Genomic DNA, 17,483 nt, shown 5'->3' with positions numbered 1-17,483 from the left:
AAAGCCGGGAGAGCTTTCCATGTAACATGATAAAAGCAAGTCCCCAGCCAGCACAATTATTTGATAATTCTCCCTTAACACCCATCAAATTAAAGCAATGTCCAAGGGCTGCCTGAAGTGGCACTGATAGGTATTAAACTTTAATGAGATTTAATGGCACTGCCCTACTTTTTAAGCGCTCGGGCCTACGTTTATGAACATTTAATTTCCCGGGCCCTGACCTCTTTTTTTTTCTCCCTTCCCCGGTGGCCCCCCTGCCTGCCTGCCCGCACAGCTGGTTTCTGTTAGCACTGGCGGCCGGCCTCGACCCGGGATGCTCGCGATGCTCGGCTGGCCCGAGCCGATCGAAATCTCCAGGCGCTGCGGGGTGAGATGTTGACTCTAGCAGGGAGATCTGAGACGGAGAGGGGAGGGGGAGCCCAGGGAAGTGGTGGTGGTAGAGGTGGGGGGGAAGATGTGATTCACCAGCAGCCAACGCAGCCAAATTTATGGAATGACTTAATTAATTTGCTCCCAGAATGACATGACACCGCAGGTCAGACTGGTTTGAGGGCTCGGTTTGCAAACGGGTTTGTTTGAGCACCCCTTACAAACACACAGCCCACCTGTGGCAAACCCACCGTGCTGGGGCAAATTTGGGAGGTTAGACCCCTCAGTGTCCCCCGGATCCAAGGCAGCGCGCTGATCTGGTTTGTTGCTGCCCTCTAGTGTGTACAGGACAGCCCAGACCTGCTGTCACTTGTCCCCCCCTCCCCTTATGTCCCACTCAGCCAGACAGGATGCTGTGTCTCAAGGGAGGCTGGCTGCTGGGATGCTCAGAGCCCAGCCAGCCACGATACTGGGAGCATTGCTCTGGCACCCCAGCCTGGAGCCTCACTGGCTCCCCGAAAACCCCATTAATGGGGTCACAAGGTCAGCACCAATGCACATAGTGGCACATCACCTCCTGCTCTGCAGCACAGGCCCAGTGGGATGCAGGATGCCACGTTTTCCCCACCCTGGCATGCTCCAAGGCATAAGGGATGAGCCTAGGGCTAGGGAAACTGAGGCACACACCAGTCTGGCTAGCTTCTGTGCTGGGAACATCCCTCTCCCACCTCCTAAAACCCTTCCCAACACCCACACCAACTGCAGGGAAACCAGCTGCAGGAATGCAAAGGCAGGGCAATAAAAGGCAGCGTTATCAAGCCCCAGCAGAGCCAACAGCCCTCTGAGACAGGGAGGAGAGCACGAGGGAGGGAGAGGAGGAGAAAGAAAAAAAAACCCCACCCTTAACCCTGAGATCACTTATCATTCAGGCTGCATCACGCATCTTGAAAGTGCAGACACAAAAATGTAATGTCATAACATTCGCAGTTCAATAACCTTTGCTTCACGAGACGGCTTGAACTGTCAGAGGAGCTGGAAGGTAAATATTTCAGTGCACAGGCACTGAATGCAAAGGCGTGGGGAGGGGGGTCGGCCTCTGCTTCCCCAGCTCGCCTCGACACGTTCAAATATCCCTCACCGTAAATCCCGGCCAGCACTGGGGAAAGGCCGTGGCACAGATAAAATACGAGCAGATATAAAGCCAGACACCTTTATTGTTCGGCAAAGTCTTCCAACAAGTTATGAACCCACAGCTTGACCCTAACCCATCATCTTGTTATACGGTGGAAACAAAGCCAGTGCCAGGAGCAGGGGCTGGGATGCGGGTGGGGAAGGAGCAAAACCCACCCTGACTCCTCCACAGACGATATTTGGGTGCAATTTGCCCCCAGTCCTCCCTGCACCCCAAATCTACCATGTTCCAGCCTGCAAGTGGCTGGGTAGAGGCACCGCCTGTCCCTTGGGAACAGGATGTTAGACCCTTCCAGTGAGTCTCTCTGCCACGATACCGTGCTGCCACTTCCTACAGTTGGGGTTAACGGGAGCAGGACCCCCAACAAACACAGTGTGTAACCAGAGCGTTAATGGGGACCGCATGCTGCGCCGTGCTGGGCAGGAGGAAGAAGATTGCACAGCCAGGGCCTCAGCAGGAGTGCGCAGGAAGCAACGGCTGCAGGCGGGTGGTAAATGGACTGGGGCTCCGGAGGGCATCAGGGTGAACAGAGATAACCCCCAATGGGGAAAACCTCCCCAACAGCACTGAAAAGCCTGATAAGGTGCTGGCGCCAAGGCTATGTGTCCAAAGGGGGTGCATGGTGGGCAGCAGCGGTGCTTTGTGCATCCAAAGGGTTTGCACGGCACGGCGCAGCATGGTAGGCACTAGCAGTGCCCTGTGCATCTAAGGGGATTGCATAGCTTGGCACAGTGGCAGCAGCAGTGCCCTGCCTCTCCAAGAAGGCTGGGTGGCACAGCATGGCAGGCAACAGGACTAAGCAGCTCACACACCTCCGGCATGGGAAGTGTTGCACAGACCCCCCCCCAAGATCTGGTTGCGCAGCACAGCACCACAGAGCCAGGGATAACCGGCGCCGCTTGCCTGCAGCTGGGCTGGCTCTGTCGAGGGGCTTTTCCAACTCCCAGTGAGGCTCTGCACCCCAAATGCTGGGAAACAGAAGAGCAAGGATGCCACAAGGGCACCCTAGCAACAGGTCCCATGGGAGAGGGGCACCCAAATGCCAAGCCCTGACACTGCCGCTATGCCCCAGGGGGGGCAGGGAGAGCAGCAAAGGGGGCACAGCCGCAGCGAGGAACAGTTAAACGGTGCCCGCCCGCACAGGGCATGTGGCAACAGGCGCCGTCGCACCCTCCCCGAAACACCTGCTAATGCCGCGCTGGCACAGGGTGAGCGCCCAGGGCGGGCGGGAGGAGCAGCGGCGGCAGGGAGTGCGCCAGGGCCCGCAGCAAGAAGCGGCATGTCTGCTGCTTGGCAGCACAACAGAGAGCAGGTGACAAGCGCGCCGGCGGTCGCTTTATTACAGGAAGCCAGCACGCAAGCATTTGACGCTGCTCTGCTCGGAGAAAAAAAAAACACCTTGCCATTAACTCTCCCGCCCTGCGATGCTGGGAGAGCCCCATTGCAAACCCCACTGCCAAATAGGGGGGACAAGCCCTGAGGTCTCCCCAATCTGGTGGCACCACAGGTCAGTTTCCCCCGCATTGCCACACGCCGCTGCCAGGGCCAAGCAAATCCCAAGGGAGTAAAAATCCACATGTGTGTGTGTGTGTGTGTGTGCACAAACATTTCTCCTCAGCAAACAATCCTCGAGACAACAAAATTAGCTGGCACCGCCACCCCTGTGCCTGCTCCCACGCCGACCCACTTCTCTGACACAGCAATTAGAGGCAGGCATCAATATTTAAATATTGCTAGCGCTGGAGAAGGGAAATCAAATAAAAATGCTGGCGTGCCGGTAGCACATCAAGCTCCTGCTCCACCAGCCTCAAACCCCAGTCGGTGCATGTAAGTGGGGCCTTCATGCTGTGCTACACCATGGGGGACACCGAGGTATTGATGTCACAAGGAGAAACCCCTTTCTGGAACAAATCCGTGTGAGCAAAGAGGTGGCAAGCAAATGGTGAGCAAACCAGCACCAAGCAAGCAGCAGTGATGCTCCTGTCAGCTCAGTGAGGCTAGGGGGCTGCAAAAAGACCCCGACCCCACGCTGGCCACACTTTCAGAGGGCACACAGGGCTCCCTGGTCTCTCCCAGCCCTAAAAGCACTTGAAACGCCCACCTGCAGGATGCTGAATCCAGGGGTACACAGAGACAGCCTGCCCCCCCCCCCAGAGTCACCCCCTGTCCTGCGGGTGCTAAGAGGCGGCGTCGGCACAGCAAAGAGGATTTACTGCTCAACACAAGGGGCTTTAGAGGCAATAACTTTCCCTCCTCTTGACTTAAATGGATTTTAAACTTCAAAAAGGATAGAAGAGGCAGGCTGCCAAGCGGCTGCCCCAAAGGGTCGACCCCACGGGCACTACGCCGGGTGCTGGGGAGGTCAAGGGGGGGCTGCAAGCAGAGTCAGGGCCAACGGCCGAGGCAGATAAGGGCTGGGGGAGCCGTGTTGCGCGCCCTTGCAGAAGGCCCCACGATAAGGTGGCTGCCGTTATCAGTGCAGCAGCGCCAGGGCGCGCTTCCTCCAGCGCCACATTGCAACCGCCAGCAGGCAGTGGGGTGCTGGGGTTGGGGAACATGGGGCGACCCTGTGGCCGAGCAGCCAGGGCAGCAGAGGCACGAGGCACAGCGAGGGCTATTTCAAGGGCAATCCCCCTGGCAGCCTGCCCAGGCGGCTAGAGCGTGCCAAGCTCTGTCCCAGTTGTCCCTTCCCAGATGGGAGCTGGTGCTCGGCAGTGCTGCCCTGTGGCCCCCCAGCATCCAGACCCGCCGGGACTCCCCATCACCTTGCAGGTGGCTGATGAACTCAAGCAACATTGGTACATGAGGGTCCAGTTTGGGTCCCCCCCACTGGGACACAAGACAGAGGAGGCAAAGGCCATTTTCCCCTGCCCACACTGCAGACTGTGACACCAAACCTTGCACCCAGGGTTGGTATCAGCGCTGAGGTTCAGGGGCAAAGGTGTGACCCATGGCACCCAGCTGGAGCACAGCCCACTCAGACCTCAACTGCCCATGGGTCACTGCCAGTCACCAGGGTGAGGGGCAGTGCCTAGGGGAGAGGGCTGGGGAGCCAGAGAGTGGAGATTAAAAGTTAACACCCCCCTCTTTAAGCTGCACCCCAACCTGCAGCCCCGTCCCAGGCGCTGGCACGTCCGGAAGAGATAAACTGTCCTGTGTCCTGCGGCACCCCGCCGCACCCCCCGGCAGCCTGGCCCCCCGCCAAAGCCACTGTCTCCGCTGTAATGCTCCCTGCCCTGCAGCCAGCACACAAACACACACACACACACACAGCCTCGCACTCAACCCCACCACCACCCAAAAAAGGCCCCAGGCATGCACACTCGAGCGTCCACACATGAGCGCAGGCACACACGGGCGTGCACACACACGCTTGTGTGCGTGCATGCATGCACCCCCCAGTGTGCACCAAACAAGAGGGAGGTGAGCGAGCTCAGCGTGCACCGCTTACACCAGTAGCTGCCAGCACACCCTTGGGTAGTGCGACACACGCACACGTGTGTGCACAGGCAGCCCCTCCATGCATGCACACACAGAGTCCCGGCTGCTGGCCTTGGCCAACAGCCCTGCCGCGCTGCCGCCGCTCACCATCATCACACCCAAACACCTCCCCACCAGGTTACACAAAGAGGCTGCCAAGCACACACGCAGCCTGGCGCACGCTCACCTCGCCCGCGCGCGGCCCCGTGGGGGCACACCCACAAACCACACAGGCTCACCCCGATGCTCACACCGGCCGGCGCGCATGCGCACGCTTGCAGGAAGAAGCTCTGGCTTCCCGCTGCCTTTTCCCTCTATTAACTCCCTCTGTGGCTCCTGCTCGTGGCCCCATGGGCACCCACGCGGCTCCAGCTCTGTGTTCCCTGCCCGCATCAGGATGCCCTGGTCCAAGGATCTCAGTGCTAGAGGAGAAAGGAGAGGAGGATAAAGACAGCGGGTACTCGCCCTACTGCTTTGAGGGCTGGCAGTGGGCACTCGCCTGGGGTTCGGGGACAGCACTGGATGCCAGCTCTGAGTCCACCCCGTAAACTAGTCACCAGGATGCAACACAACATAGGTTGGGAGCATGATCACAAGCACGGCGAGGCGAACCGCCAGGCCCTAGGGCGAAGGGCAAGGCAGGCAGGCAGCGCAGGCAAGAGGTGGAAGAGCAAGGCTGGAGGAGAGCAATAAACACGGCGGCAGACGGTGAGCAGGGTGAGACGCTGGGGCTGCGGCATCACCTCAATGCAATGCATGGTGCCCGGGCTCCCTACGTCAAGCTGTACAGTTTGTTTCGCAACATGCTCCCTCCCCACCGCTGGCATTCCAGGGTGTCCAGAAACATGAATAACAGAAGAGCTGCCCGCTCAGGAAGAGCGGTGCGTGGGTAAACTGAGGCACAGCCCTGCGGCAGCTCCCTCTGCACTCAGCTCAGGAAACACAAGAGAGCAAACCAAGGAGACACACCAAGGTCGGTGCCACTGGCTGAGCCCCCAGCACAGCCCCACACGGCCTCTGCCCTGCCTGCCCACAGCCTGGGCTCCCACTGCGGAAAACAACCCCTCTGTGGCCACGTGGGACATGGGGACCAAGCACCTCGGCTGACACCAGACGCCGAACCCACAACACTCAGTGGGTCTCATCTCCTCCCAGCATGCCCCACCTGGATCCCAAACTCCCAAGCAACCTATGCCCCCTATGCCAATGGGATTCCCCAGCTCCAGAGTGACCTCAGTCCCCCACATCATGGAGACCCCCAACTCCAGGGTGACTTCCATTCTCCACACCATGAGCTCCCTCAAGCCCAGGGTGACCTTTGCCCTCCACACCATGGGGTCTTTCAAGCCCAGTACAACCTCCATTCCCCAAATTACAGTGTCCCCCAAGCCTACGGTGACCTCCTACATCATGCCATGGGGTTCCTCAGCTCCAAGGTGACCCCCATCCTCCACGCCATGGGGTCTCTCAAGCCCAGGATGACCTCTATTCCCCACACCACAAGGTCCCCCAAGCCCAGGGTGACCTCTATACTGTATGTGAAGCCCCCCCCCAACCAGCAGTAGAGGTGAAGGGGCTGAAAGGGGGGTGGTCCACGGGTGAGGGGGTGTCTGTGGGTGGGAGGCTCTTTGCGAGTAGGGGGTTCCGCTGAGTGTGGGGTGTCTGTGTGTAGGGGGGTGGGGGGTGGGGGTGTTGGGAGAGGTCTGCAGGTCAGTCCTGCCTGTGGATGAGGGGTGTCTGTGGGTTGGGGGGCTCTTTGTGAGTGGGGGGGTGGTCTGTGAGTGGGGGCTGTCTGTGGGTAGGGGGGCTCTTTGTGAGCGGGGGGGCTGTGAGGGGGGGGGTGTCTGTGGGTAGGAGGGTTCTTTGTGAGCAGGGGTGGCTGTGAGTGGGGGGTGTGTGTGGGTAGGGAGGCTCTTTGTGAGTGGGGGGGCTCTGGAGGGAGTGTCTGTGGGTAGGAGGGCTCTTTGTGAGCGGGGGGGCTGTGAGTGGGGGGGTGTCTGTTGGAAAGGGGGGCTCTTTGTGAGGAGGGGGTGTGTCTGTGAGTGGGGGAGTGTCTTGTGATTGGGGGGGTGTCTGTGGGTAGGGGGCTGTCGGCGGGGTGTCTGTGGGTGGGGGTTATGTGTGCAGGTGGGGAGGTGTCTGCAGGTCAGCCCTGTCTGTGAGTGGGGGTCTCTTTGTGTGTGGGGGTGTCTGCGAGTCGGGGGGGGGGCGTCCGTGGATGGGGGGCTGTCGGGAGGGTATCTACGGGTGGAGCGTGTGCGGGTGGGGGTTCGCCCCCTCCCCACCCCCAGCCCAGCCCCCTCTCCCCGCACTGGGCCGCCCGGGGGGCACACACCGCACTCACCCGCCGGGCGCGCCGTCCAGCGGGGGCTGCGCTCGTCCATGGGCAGAGCGGAGCGGGGCCGTGCCGAGCCGTGCCTTCCCCCGGCGCTTCCTGCTTCCCTCGGCGCCCCGGGAGCCGCACGGCTGCAGCGTGACTCACCGGGGGCCGGGCTGGGCAGGGCAGAGCCCGCCGGGGCGGGACGGGGCGGGCGGGGGGTGCCCGAGAGGAGAGGGGACACCCCCGGCTGGGGTCACGCTGCAGCATCGGGGAGTTATGGAATCACCAGGTTGGAAAAGCCCTCTTGGATCATCGAGTCCAACCGTTCCCGTCTGCCACTAAACCATGTCCCTGAGCACCTCGACTACCCGTCCTTTAAATCCCTCCAGGGATGGGGACTCCACCCCCTCCCTGTGCAGCCTCTGCCAGAGCCCGACGACCCCTTCTGTGAAAAATTTTTTCCTGATGTCCAGTCTGACCCTCCCCTGGCACAGCCTGAGGCCATTCCCCCTTGTCCTGTCCCTGTCACTTGGGAGAAGAGCTCAGCTCCCTCCTCTCCACACACTCCTTTCAGGCAGTTGTAGAGAGCAATAAGGTCTCCCCTCAGCCTCCTCTTCTCCAGGCTATGCAGCCCCAGGTCCCTCAGCTGTTCCTCATAAGACTTCTTCTCCAGCCCTTTCATTAGCTTTGTCACTCTTCTCTGGACACACTGCAGAGCCTCAACAACCTTCTCGTAGCGAGGAGCCAGAACTGAACACAGGATTTGAGGTGCGGCCTCACCAGTGCTGAGTCCAAGGTCAGGGAAGGTGACCCCAAGAATTAGGGTGATGAGGGGTGGCAGATCTGACCCCAACATGCAGACATCCTCCACACACACACAGGATCACATCTGGGGGTGATGGAGAGAGTGAGGGGTGCGCTGGGACCAAGCACTGGTGAGGGGCGACAGGTTGAGTGTGGCATCCAGCCCTTTGACCTCCACCCCAAAACTGCTTGGACCTCCAAACAGGCTCTGGGACAGAGCTTGGACGTGTCAGCCCAACCCCAACCCATCACAATAAGTATCCAGGGTGGTTCTGAGTGACCTCCACTACCGAGTCCAGGCTCTGCGGAGGTAAGGAGTGTTCCCACAATGACCCCCACCAGAGGAGGCCTCTGCACCCTCCAATCCGAGTGCAGGAATGGGGACAGCACTGTCCCCTCTGGGTGAGGACCATGGTGGTCGCCCCTGTACCATCCCACCGTCACCTTGTGGGCTCTGCCCATACCCAAGTTAGGAGACACCAGTGAAATGAGCGGGGTGGGGCTCAGCCCACTCACAAGCAGAGGAAGTTGTCAATAATTTACCAGTCATTACAAGCCATGTCGGTCGGCTCCATGTGCTGGACAGGCTCTGCAAGCTCGGACAGGCAGGACCCCAACATTCCCCAGGGAGGCTTCGTCAAGGAATTTGGTCCTGGTGCTGCCAGTCATGAACTTGCCTCTTTGCGGAAGGAGATTCAGGACACAGTGGAGGCATCCAGCCACCACCAAGCAAGCTGCCATGCCACCACACCCACCCACCCACCAGAGCCCCTTCCCGGCTCACCCTTGCCTGCCGTTTCCCCTCCATCCTCCTCCTCCTCTTCCTCCAACGGGCCTCACTGCCCGCCATGCCTGTGTTGCCCATGGCGCCGGTGCTGCCCGTCGCCTCCCCCAACCCTCCTCACTGGCAGTGCCCGCGCTTTCTTCCCCCCCATCTCTCTTTTCCTGTTCTATTTTAAATTTTTATTGCATTCTTTTTAAAGAATACAGAGGAACAAATGCCCTTATCAGCAATTCTCACAAGGTATAAAGAGCCGCTTTTATCTCCCTGCCTTTACTAATCTAGAGCGAGCCAATGCCTGTTAATTTTTTAATTTTCCTAGTGAATGCATTTGTGGCTTTGTCAGCATCCATCTGCACACGCACGCTCTCCTCCGCGTCCTAGCCCAGCAACCCCGGCATGGGATTGCCGCGGTGTTGGCAGAGCAGTGGCAAGCACGGCTCACGGTTTTGCAACCACAAAGTTTCCTGTGCTGTAAAGTCCTACGTGTCGCGCAAGGCTCACCGGGACACCCTGCGACGGGACACCAGCTGCAAAGCCCAAAGACATGGTGGCTCCCCCAGGGATGCCAGCCCAGCTCTGCCTGGCCACAGTGCAGGTCGCAAGCGCTGCAGGGGATGCTGCCGGAGCAGGTCCCCAACCTCAATTCCCATGCCAAGCTGGCCAGCCGGCACTATCACCTGCCCTGTTTGAGGTCCCCATGGGGATACAGGAGTTGTTCTCTCCTGTCCTCCCCAGCAAAGGGAGGGCGGACGCAGGCTTCCCGCACACCAGGACTGGGAGCGCCAGCAGCCGACCGCGGTGCACAGATGAGATGTGGCAGGCGTGTAACAAGCCATTAGTCACTGTCACCTTTGCCCGGCAGCCACTGGCAGGGTAATAAATCCCGAGCTGACTCCGGCAGGCCCGTTCCAGGCCACAGCTCCCAGCTTGCCTCTGCGCTGCTGCCGGCTGGGCTGTGAGCAGCTTGCAAATGCCTCCCGGCCCCCCTGTTCCCCTCAAGGGGACACAGCGCCTTGCAGGGTCCCAACCCAGGGCCAAATCCCCGCAGGGCTGATTGATGGCCAACACGGGCCACTGCACCCCAGGAAAGCAGGGATATGGGGGTCACAAATACCCCACACCCCCACCAAGCAGCCCTCTCGCCCCACGGCGGTGGCACTGCCTGCCCCTGTTCCTGCCCGCCCCTGTTCCTGCCTGCCCCAGCTCCCTGCCCGCTGCACCTTGCGGTTCCCAACTCTCCCCAGCCCAGCGCCAGGAACTGGCATCGGCGGTTGCTGCCAGATCAAAGCAGGCTGGCGTGGCACAGCGCAGCACGGCGCGGCACAGTGCGGCACGGCGCGCCCGCCGGGAAGGGCTGGCAAACAAGCCGGTCCAGGGAGGTGGCAGGCGGGAAGCACGCGTGATACCACTCCCAAAAATGCTGCCGCTCCTGACGGACAGGGCGGCTGAGTCCCAGGAGCCATGGCACAGCCCAGCCCCGCGGGCACCCCCAGCTCCCCAGTGTGGCCAACCCAACACCGCCGCTCGCCCTGGCGCCCACGGCCTGACTCACAGCCCCAGGGACAGGGAGTGAAGTGCAATCAGGGTCACCTCCCAACCCCAAACCGCTGAGTGCAAGCCTTTGCCAGGAGACCCAAGCTGTGGTGGCAGGGCAGGCTGGCAGTGTACCCCACAGCAGGGCCAAGATAGCCCTCGGGAACGCCATCTCCACACCCCCCAGCATCACCTACTTGTGGCTCCAGTGTCCGCACCCTCTGCATCCAAAGGTGTCCGCTGGCTGATATCTGGGGCAGCACCACCGCCCGTCCCCAGGCTCTCCCCAGTGCTGGCCGCCCGGTGCCGGGGCTCGCCAGCCGCAGGCTTGGCAGCAGTCTCGAGGGATGAAGAGGATGCCTAGAAGAGAAGCAGGACAGAGACTCAGTGCCTTTCCCTTTCCCAGCCCAAGCACAGTAGGGCCAAAGCACCGCTGACACCGGGGGGGATGGGACACCAAGGGGGGGGACAAGGCACACAGACACAGGATGCTTTTGTTTTCCTGCCGGCCGGTGCACGTGGCCGACGCAGGGAGCCACACGGCGCTCGCCAGCCAGCCCGTGCCGCAGGGCTACAGCTGGATCCGGCCGATGGCTCCCAGCGAAGCCAGACAAGAAAGGCTGGAGGGGGACTAGAGGACATGAATCAAAGAAGTGTCCTCTCGCTTGTTGGCGGCAGCTGGCTAGTTAGGCAGCTCCCGATTACTCAACCGGACAGTGTTTACTTGAGATCAACAACCCTCTCCAACACCATCCCTGCCAGGCAGGTGAGGCAAATGTTCTGTAGGGATGGGGACGGTGTTGCCACTGCTTCTCTCTCGCTTTGGGGATGGTGCCCCTCCTAAACCCCCACACCCACAGACACTGCCATGGCCCTGTGTTTGTGGTAGCTGTCATTCCTCCCGCATTGCCACTAATATTTATCTTTACTGAAGTGACAGCCACTGACACCATGTACATCCCAGCATCACCACACCGCTCTGGGACAGACAAATGGACAACCCAGCCCCAGGTTCAAGCAGGTACCTGGGATGCTGCACCCGCCTTGGGCACAGTAGGATGCAGGTGACCTCCCCTCCTGCCATAGGGGACACTCATAAGAGACACCTCACTCCTGATTTGAGGATATTAGGGTAAGGGCTACAGCATGGCAAGGATTTTATGTTGATCTCATTTCTCTCAGGATTAGTCCTATAAATGTGGAGAGCCAAAGCAAGTTGGATGGTAGGTGAATTTTTTGCTGGGAAGCCCTTAGACTCAATGAGCCACGCATGCGAGCAGACATATAAATTTACTGTTTGCCTCCTGGAAAGGTTTAATTTATGAAATCCATATGGCAGCGCTGCACAACCATGAGCACTCGGCACATCCCGCAAGTGCTCGAGTGCCACTATGTACCGGCTCCAACTGCCAGGGTGCCACCGGCTGCCCCAGTGATGGCGGGATGCTCTTTCCCAATGATTAGCAGAAGGCGACTTTCATAGCAGGCAGGAGACAAGCCCGGGGACCAGTCCCCACCCCCAAAAGTTTTGTGCAGGATCCCTGGAGATAGCAGGGAGATCTCTCCAGGGATCCTGGGTGAGACACTGTGCCACTGCTCTTCCTCCTGGGGCGATGCTGCTGCCAGTGGCAGGCAGCAATCCCATACCTGTGGGCACAGGAAAGGGCTGGGGCACACTGATACCCTGAGCAATTAATCATTAATTAACATTAATCATTCCCTGTCATGCGTCACAGCAGCAATGGACAAGACACACTCACGGAGTGGTGAGCTGGGCTGGGGTCGTAGTGGGAACGTGGATTTCAGCAGTAATGGCCAGGCCAAGGCTGGCACCACCCTACTCCCTGGGGAGCCCTGACAACACCCCTGACCTCAACCCACCCATCAGCCCCACGGTGATGGCAGCCCCTATCCCTTCCATTTTCCTACTAGGGGATACCAAGATGTAAAAGCACCAGAGATGGGCCCTACTTGCCCAACAAGCAGCCAGGATCTGTCCCCCCTCAGTGTCTGTGCCCCCTGGGACCTCCCAGGCAGCAGCCGGAGCCAGCGCAGAGCACCGGCCGCCTCCTTGTTTTAACTTCACCCCGCGCTATCTGTCAGCAAATCATCCCCAGTTACACAGATAAGGAATAATTGATGCAAAGGAGCCATCTGTTTGCGAACACGGAATATCTGCTCAATTAGGAGGGATCTGTCCACCCAGATAAAGCATCGCAACAGCCCCTCGGAGAAGGGGGGGCTTCCTCCCCGACCATGTCCTCAAAGACTCACCCCCAATTAGAGGCGAGTCAGTTGATTTGGTTGCTAATTTACTAAACAGAACCCCAAGGTGCTCAGGCAGAGGCCAGGAGAGAAGGGTGCTCTGCCATCAAGCACCAAAATTCGAAGGGAAGGCTAGCAGTCCCATCATATCCCATCGGTGTGATGCTGTGCCTGACCTGCAGCTCCCACCCAGGTACAAAGCTCATGGAGGTGCATGGAGAGAGAGGGATCAGCCAACAGCACCTGCTGAATGGCGCTGAGCTGAGGCCGGCTCGCTTGTTGCATGAGTGGCTTTTCACAGAAATGAGCAGAGCGGGCATGTACACGACAGAGAGACTCAGAGACGAGCCTGCAACAGCTCACAGCACCCCCTCGCTGTGCACAGCCCCAGCAGGGACCAGGTCCATGAGGCACAGCACAGCAGGGTCTAAGTCTAGGGTAGGTGTGCAGCAAGGTGACATCAATGTGACATCGCTATGTGATATTATTAACATGGGAAAAATTGAACTGGCAGGAAGGTAAGGGCTGCAAGCCAGGGGAGGCAGGCAGGGACGGCAGCGCAGCTCCACAGGTGACAAAATCAGGAGAGAAAAGGCTCCAACTGGAGCCAGCACAGATGGCCCCATGGCATGGTGCTCCCTTGAACCCCCTGTGCAGCATCTGCCTCCATCTCCCCCAGCGGGCCCTCAGTATGAAGGAAATAAGAGAGCTTGAGCTGGGTCAAAGCACAGCTACTGCGTCTGAAGGGACAGGCAGGAAGAGACACCGCCAGACCCTGTGCCGTCCATGCCTGCCACCACTGCCACAGCGGCACCGCAGTGCCCTACGTGCCCTCGGCTCAGTGCCCGGGGCAGGCAGCTTCACAGCTCAGGAATGCGATAGCACCAAGGGCAGGGAGTGGTGTCCATGCGTCCGTCCCTCCCTGCCAAGGGCACATTGTTTCTGCTCCCAGCACCAGGATAAATACCTGCGGTGGCACACGGCTCACTCCCCAGCCCTGGCTTCAGGATGGCAGTGATGGAGTGGGAAAGTAAAGGGCTGTGGCAGCTCTCCGGTGAGGTATTCAGCACACAGGCGGCCGCGCCGGTGCACTTCCTGTGCCTTCAGGACACCAGAAAAAGCGGCTTCCCCATTCCACCTCCCCTGCACCTCACCTGTTGTTGGAGCGGGCTGCGGCATGCACAGCAGCGAAGCCGCCCACGGGGATGCCGCCCACGGGATGCTGCGGGCACTGCAAAGCTCCCCCCGGCCCCAGCAGCATCACACCCATGCAAGCCCCAATCTCGACTCTCCTGGGTGGCAGCACCCCGGAAAACCCTGTGCTCCTGGCAGGCAGGGGACCGGACGTGGACGCGGTTGCGGTGCTTCGTCTCTTGGCTGGCATCACCCCGGCAGGGCGGCGGGCACGAAGCCCGGCAAGCACCAGCACAGCTGCACCAGCGATGGGTTTTGGCACAGCCTATGTGCAAGCTCCAGTGAGCGAGCAAGGGCTGAGGTGGGGAGGATGCTCACATGGAGGGGCTGCATCCTGCACCTCGCAGGAGATGCGGAGAGCCGCAAAAGGAGGAGTCACAGCAAGGGAGGAGCAGCGCACCCCAGCACACAGGGGATGGGAGACCGGGGGATGAACCTCCATCACCCACTACCACCACGCTGTCCTGAATAAAAGGCGTTTGGGGAGTGTTTAGGGCTGCGTTGAGCTTGCTCGCCTTTGATGCCTTTGCCGGTGAGGCTGCCAAGCCCCCACTCTGGCTTGTGCTGGAGCTTTATAGCTGTTGTGCGCACAGCCCCTGCTGTGTTTTCCCCCAGGCTGTTTCAGCTGCTCTTCCCTTCAGGAAGCCTTCGCCCTCCTCCTCCTCCTAGCAGCCAGAAATCAGAGGGTTTTCCCCCAGTAGCAGGCTGCACCCAGACACCTGGCGCAAGTGGGGGTCCCCACCAGTAGCATGGCATGGCACAGCACCCTGCGGGTCCCTGCCAGCCCGACGGGTGCCCACAGGAGGGGTGGGGGCTACATCCACGCATCCCCCCTCGCCATCGTGTTTAAAGTTTCTCAGTCATGTTTGCTGGTGGAAAGTTGGAACCTGCAATTACAGCTGTGCTAACCCCTCATTAAAAAGGGGAAGGAGGGGGTCAAACAAAATGGGAAAGAAACAAAAGGCTCCAGAGAGACACACGGTGCCATTAACCCCTCCCAAGCCGGGGATGCACCCAATTCAGGAGGCCCCCCCTTCAAATTAATACGGCTGTAGGGACTCATCACAGTAGTGGCAGGGATCCAGCCCATTCCCACAGCATCACTGCCCACTCGGATTGTCCCTCCGGGTCACAGAGCAGCACTGAAGCCAGGGGTGCTGTGGCACAGCCCAAGCCCACCGGCAGCACCCGTGTGGGCACGGTTGCGGCTATGCCAGAGCTGTTCTGTCACGCCAGGGCTGTGGTTCCTGCTCGCTCTCCAGCAGCGACACCGTGACGCCTGCTGCGGGAGCCCACACAATATGTTCGCACTCATCTCGCAGCTGCCCCCAGACAGCCCGAGGTGCCGCGCTTCTCCTCGGTGCGGGGGCCGGTGAATGCTGGCAGAGCCGCGGCGTGCCGACGAGCCCAGGCGGGAACCAGCAGCAGGGCAGGCAGGGATGGATGGGGCTGGACAGGCAGCACCGGAGACTGCAGTCAGACTGGATGCCACATGGGGAGACGACATTGGAAACACCACCAGCACCGGACAGGGATGCACCAGTGGCCCCCATGTCCGAGCACCCTGACCCACGGGTCAGGCTGTGCCGCGACCCCAGGGAATACGGGGCAGGGGGAAAGACCTGACCCTGACCCCTGTGTCACCGCAGCCCCCCATGCACCGCGCCAGCAAAGCAGGTTTGCAGCCACCCGCTGCCGGCCTGGCAGAGGAAGTGCCCGGTGGAAGCCGGTACAGCACTGCCCCACTCACTGCTGCTTTTGGGGTGGAGAGTGGTGACCCCCAGAACCCCAACCCCAGGAAGCGCCTGGCCCTGCGCCCATCCCAGCGTGGTGGCATCCTTCCCCTTGTGCCCCCATCCCCAGGGAGCAGTGGGTCCCCGCGTCACCCTCCCACACCCCCCCAGCGACATCATCTCACCCGCTGCGGCCGCAGCGGCTCTGACAGCCAGCTAACGAGCTGCAGGCAGCAATTTGGGTTATATATAGCCCCAAAGTGACTGCATCTAATTGCTCCAGCCCGCACCGGCCTCGCCACAGGGTCCGGGTGCTGGGCACAGAGGGATGGGGCGAGTGGCACGTGCTCTGTCCCCCACTCACCTCCGGGTGTCACCCCACGTGACCCCCCCCAAGCCTCCCGAGGCTGGCGGGGTGTGAGCATCGCCCCATTCCATGCCAACCCCAGGAAGTAGGGCTGTTCTCACCGGCTTTGTGCCTGGCCATAAGCGGCTTTGGCTAAAGCGGCCGTCCCAGCCCGTCCCAGCCAGGGGCCCTAAGGAGCTTTTGTCCCCTCTCATTACGGGGTTTTGGCCGGGGGGCCGTGGGGTGCAGCACTCAGCACCCCCTCGCTGCAGCCCACAGGCTCTGGCCAGCTGCTCCGGCAGCCCCAGGCGGGAGGGATGGATGGAGGGATGGATGGATGGATGGATGGATGGATGGATGGATGGAGGTGGTCCTGCCGCCAGCCCCCATCCCTTTGTGGCAGCCCCTGTCCCCTCGCGGCAGCTGCCAGGCGAGGCGGCGGGCGCGCAGATGCGGCTGGGGGGGGGGTGATGGAGGAGGGGGTCCCCCGCAGCGGCTCCCCACACCGGCAGGGTGAGAAGCGGCCCCTGCGCGCAGCCGCCAGTGGGGAGGGGAGCCAGAGCCGAAATTGTTTGCCAGCTTCCTCGAGACAGCACAATGGAGGGCGCGCAGGTCAGGGGTGAGAGCAGCAATAAGTGGTTTATGCCTTTTGTGAAGAGGCTGAACTGACAGCTCGCTGGATTAACAAAGACGTCCTCTGTTCCCGGGCAGGTCATGTGGAAAGCGCTGCGCCGACCCCTGTCACTTCTTTTTTTTCCAAGAACAGACATTTGTTCGCCAGCGAGCGGGGAGGTGATGGAGGGGGAGGCGGGGGGCGTGCAGCCGCTTGCTCCCGGCTTTCCTTGAGCCCTCCAGCGCTCTGGGAGTGGGGACCAGTGGCTGGTCGCTGCTTTGGCAGCCCCAGCCACACCACGTCCCCTCCTGTGCCTTAGTTTCCCCAGGATGCGAGATGAGCCACGGCTGGTGACCATGCACGAGGCCACGGGGGATGCCAGCACCTCCACCCCACCGCCCAGGCGGTGCTGGGTTCTATGTCACCCTTTTTTCACACCAAGAGTCCCCTGTGCTTGCCATCCCACCACTCCTGAGCCAGGCTGCCTGGGCAAGACGTGACCCACACCCTGCTCGATGCCAGAGCAGCCCCCATCTCACCCTGGGGACATGCCACTCTTGCTTAACATGTGCCGGTCCCTGTCAGGCTTAGAAATCAGCTCCATCCTGATTTCAAGGGAGGAAAACTGAGGCAGGGAAGGATGCCAGCATGCCATCCACACATGGACAGCAGGGCTGGCGGCAGCAGCTCCGCTCTTGGTACTGAAAAAGGACCTGGCCCTATGGGGGACAACCAGACCTCTGAAATCCACAAGGATTTTACCAAGTCTCTGCATCACAGAGCCCACGCTGCCATCATTAGGCTCCAGAGTAAACAGCTAAAATAGCACCACTGTACAGTAAGACAAACT

General features: G+C 60.5%; 1 protein-coding gene across 2 annotated transcripts in view; it reads right to left on the bottom strand.

Moving 5' to 3' along the window:
* Positions 1-17,483, bottom strand: part of GSE1 (Gse1 coiled-coil protein) — a 100,152-nt gene that overhangs the window by 52,961 nt on the left and 29,708 nt on the right. Inside the window, exon 2 of one of the 2 annotated variants that reach the window (XM_054078500.1) lies at positions 10,680-10,842. In XM_054078500.1, the coding sequence (XP_053934475.1) occupies positions 10,680-10,842 (163 nt within the window). Of the gene's footprint in view, positions 1-7,385; positions 7,532-10,679; positions 10,843-17,483 lie in introns of those variants that run through there. The other variant, XM_054078502.1, reaches the window with a different exon arrangement.

This window comes from Cuculus canorus, chromosome 13 (genome assembly GCF_017976375.1).
Source record: "Cuculus canorus isolate bCucCan1 chromosome 13, bCucCan1.pri, whole genome shotgun sequence".
NCBI lineage: Eukaryota > Metazoa > Chordata > Aves > Cuculiformes > Cuculidae > Cuculus > Cuculus canorus.
This window is presented reverse-complemented; position numbering and strand designations above follow the sequence as displayed.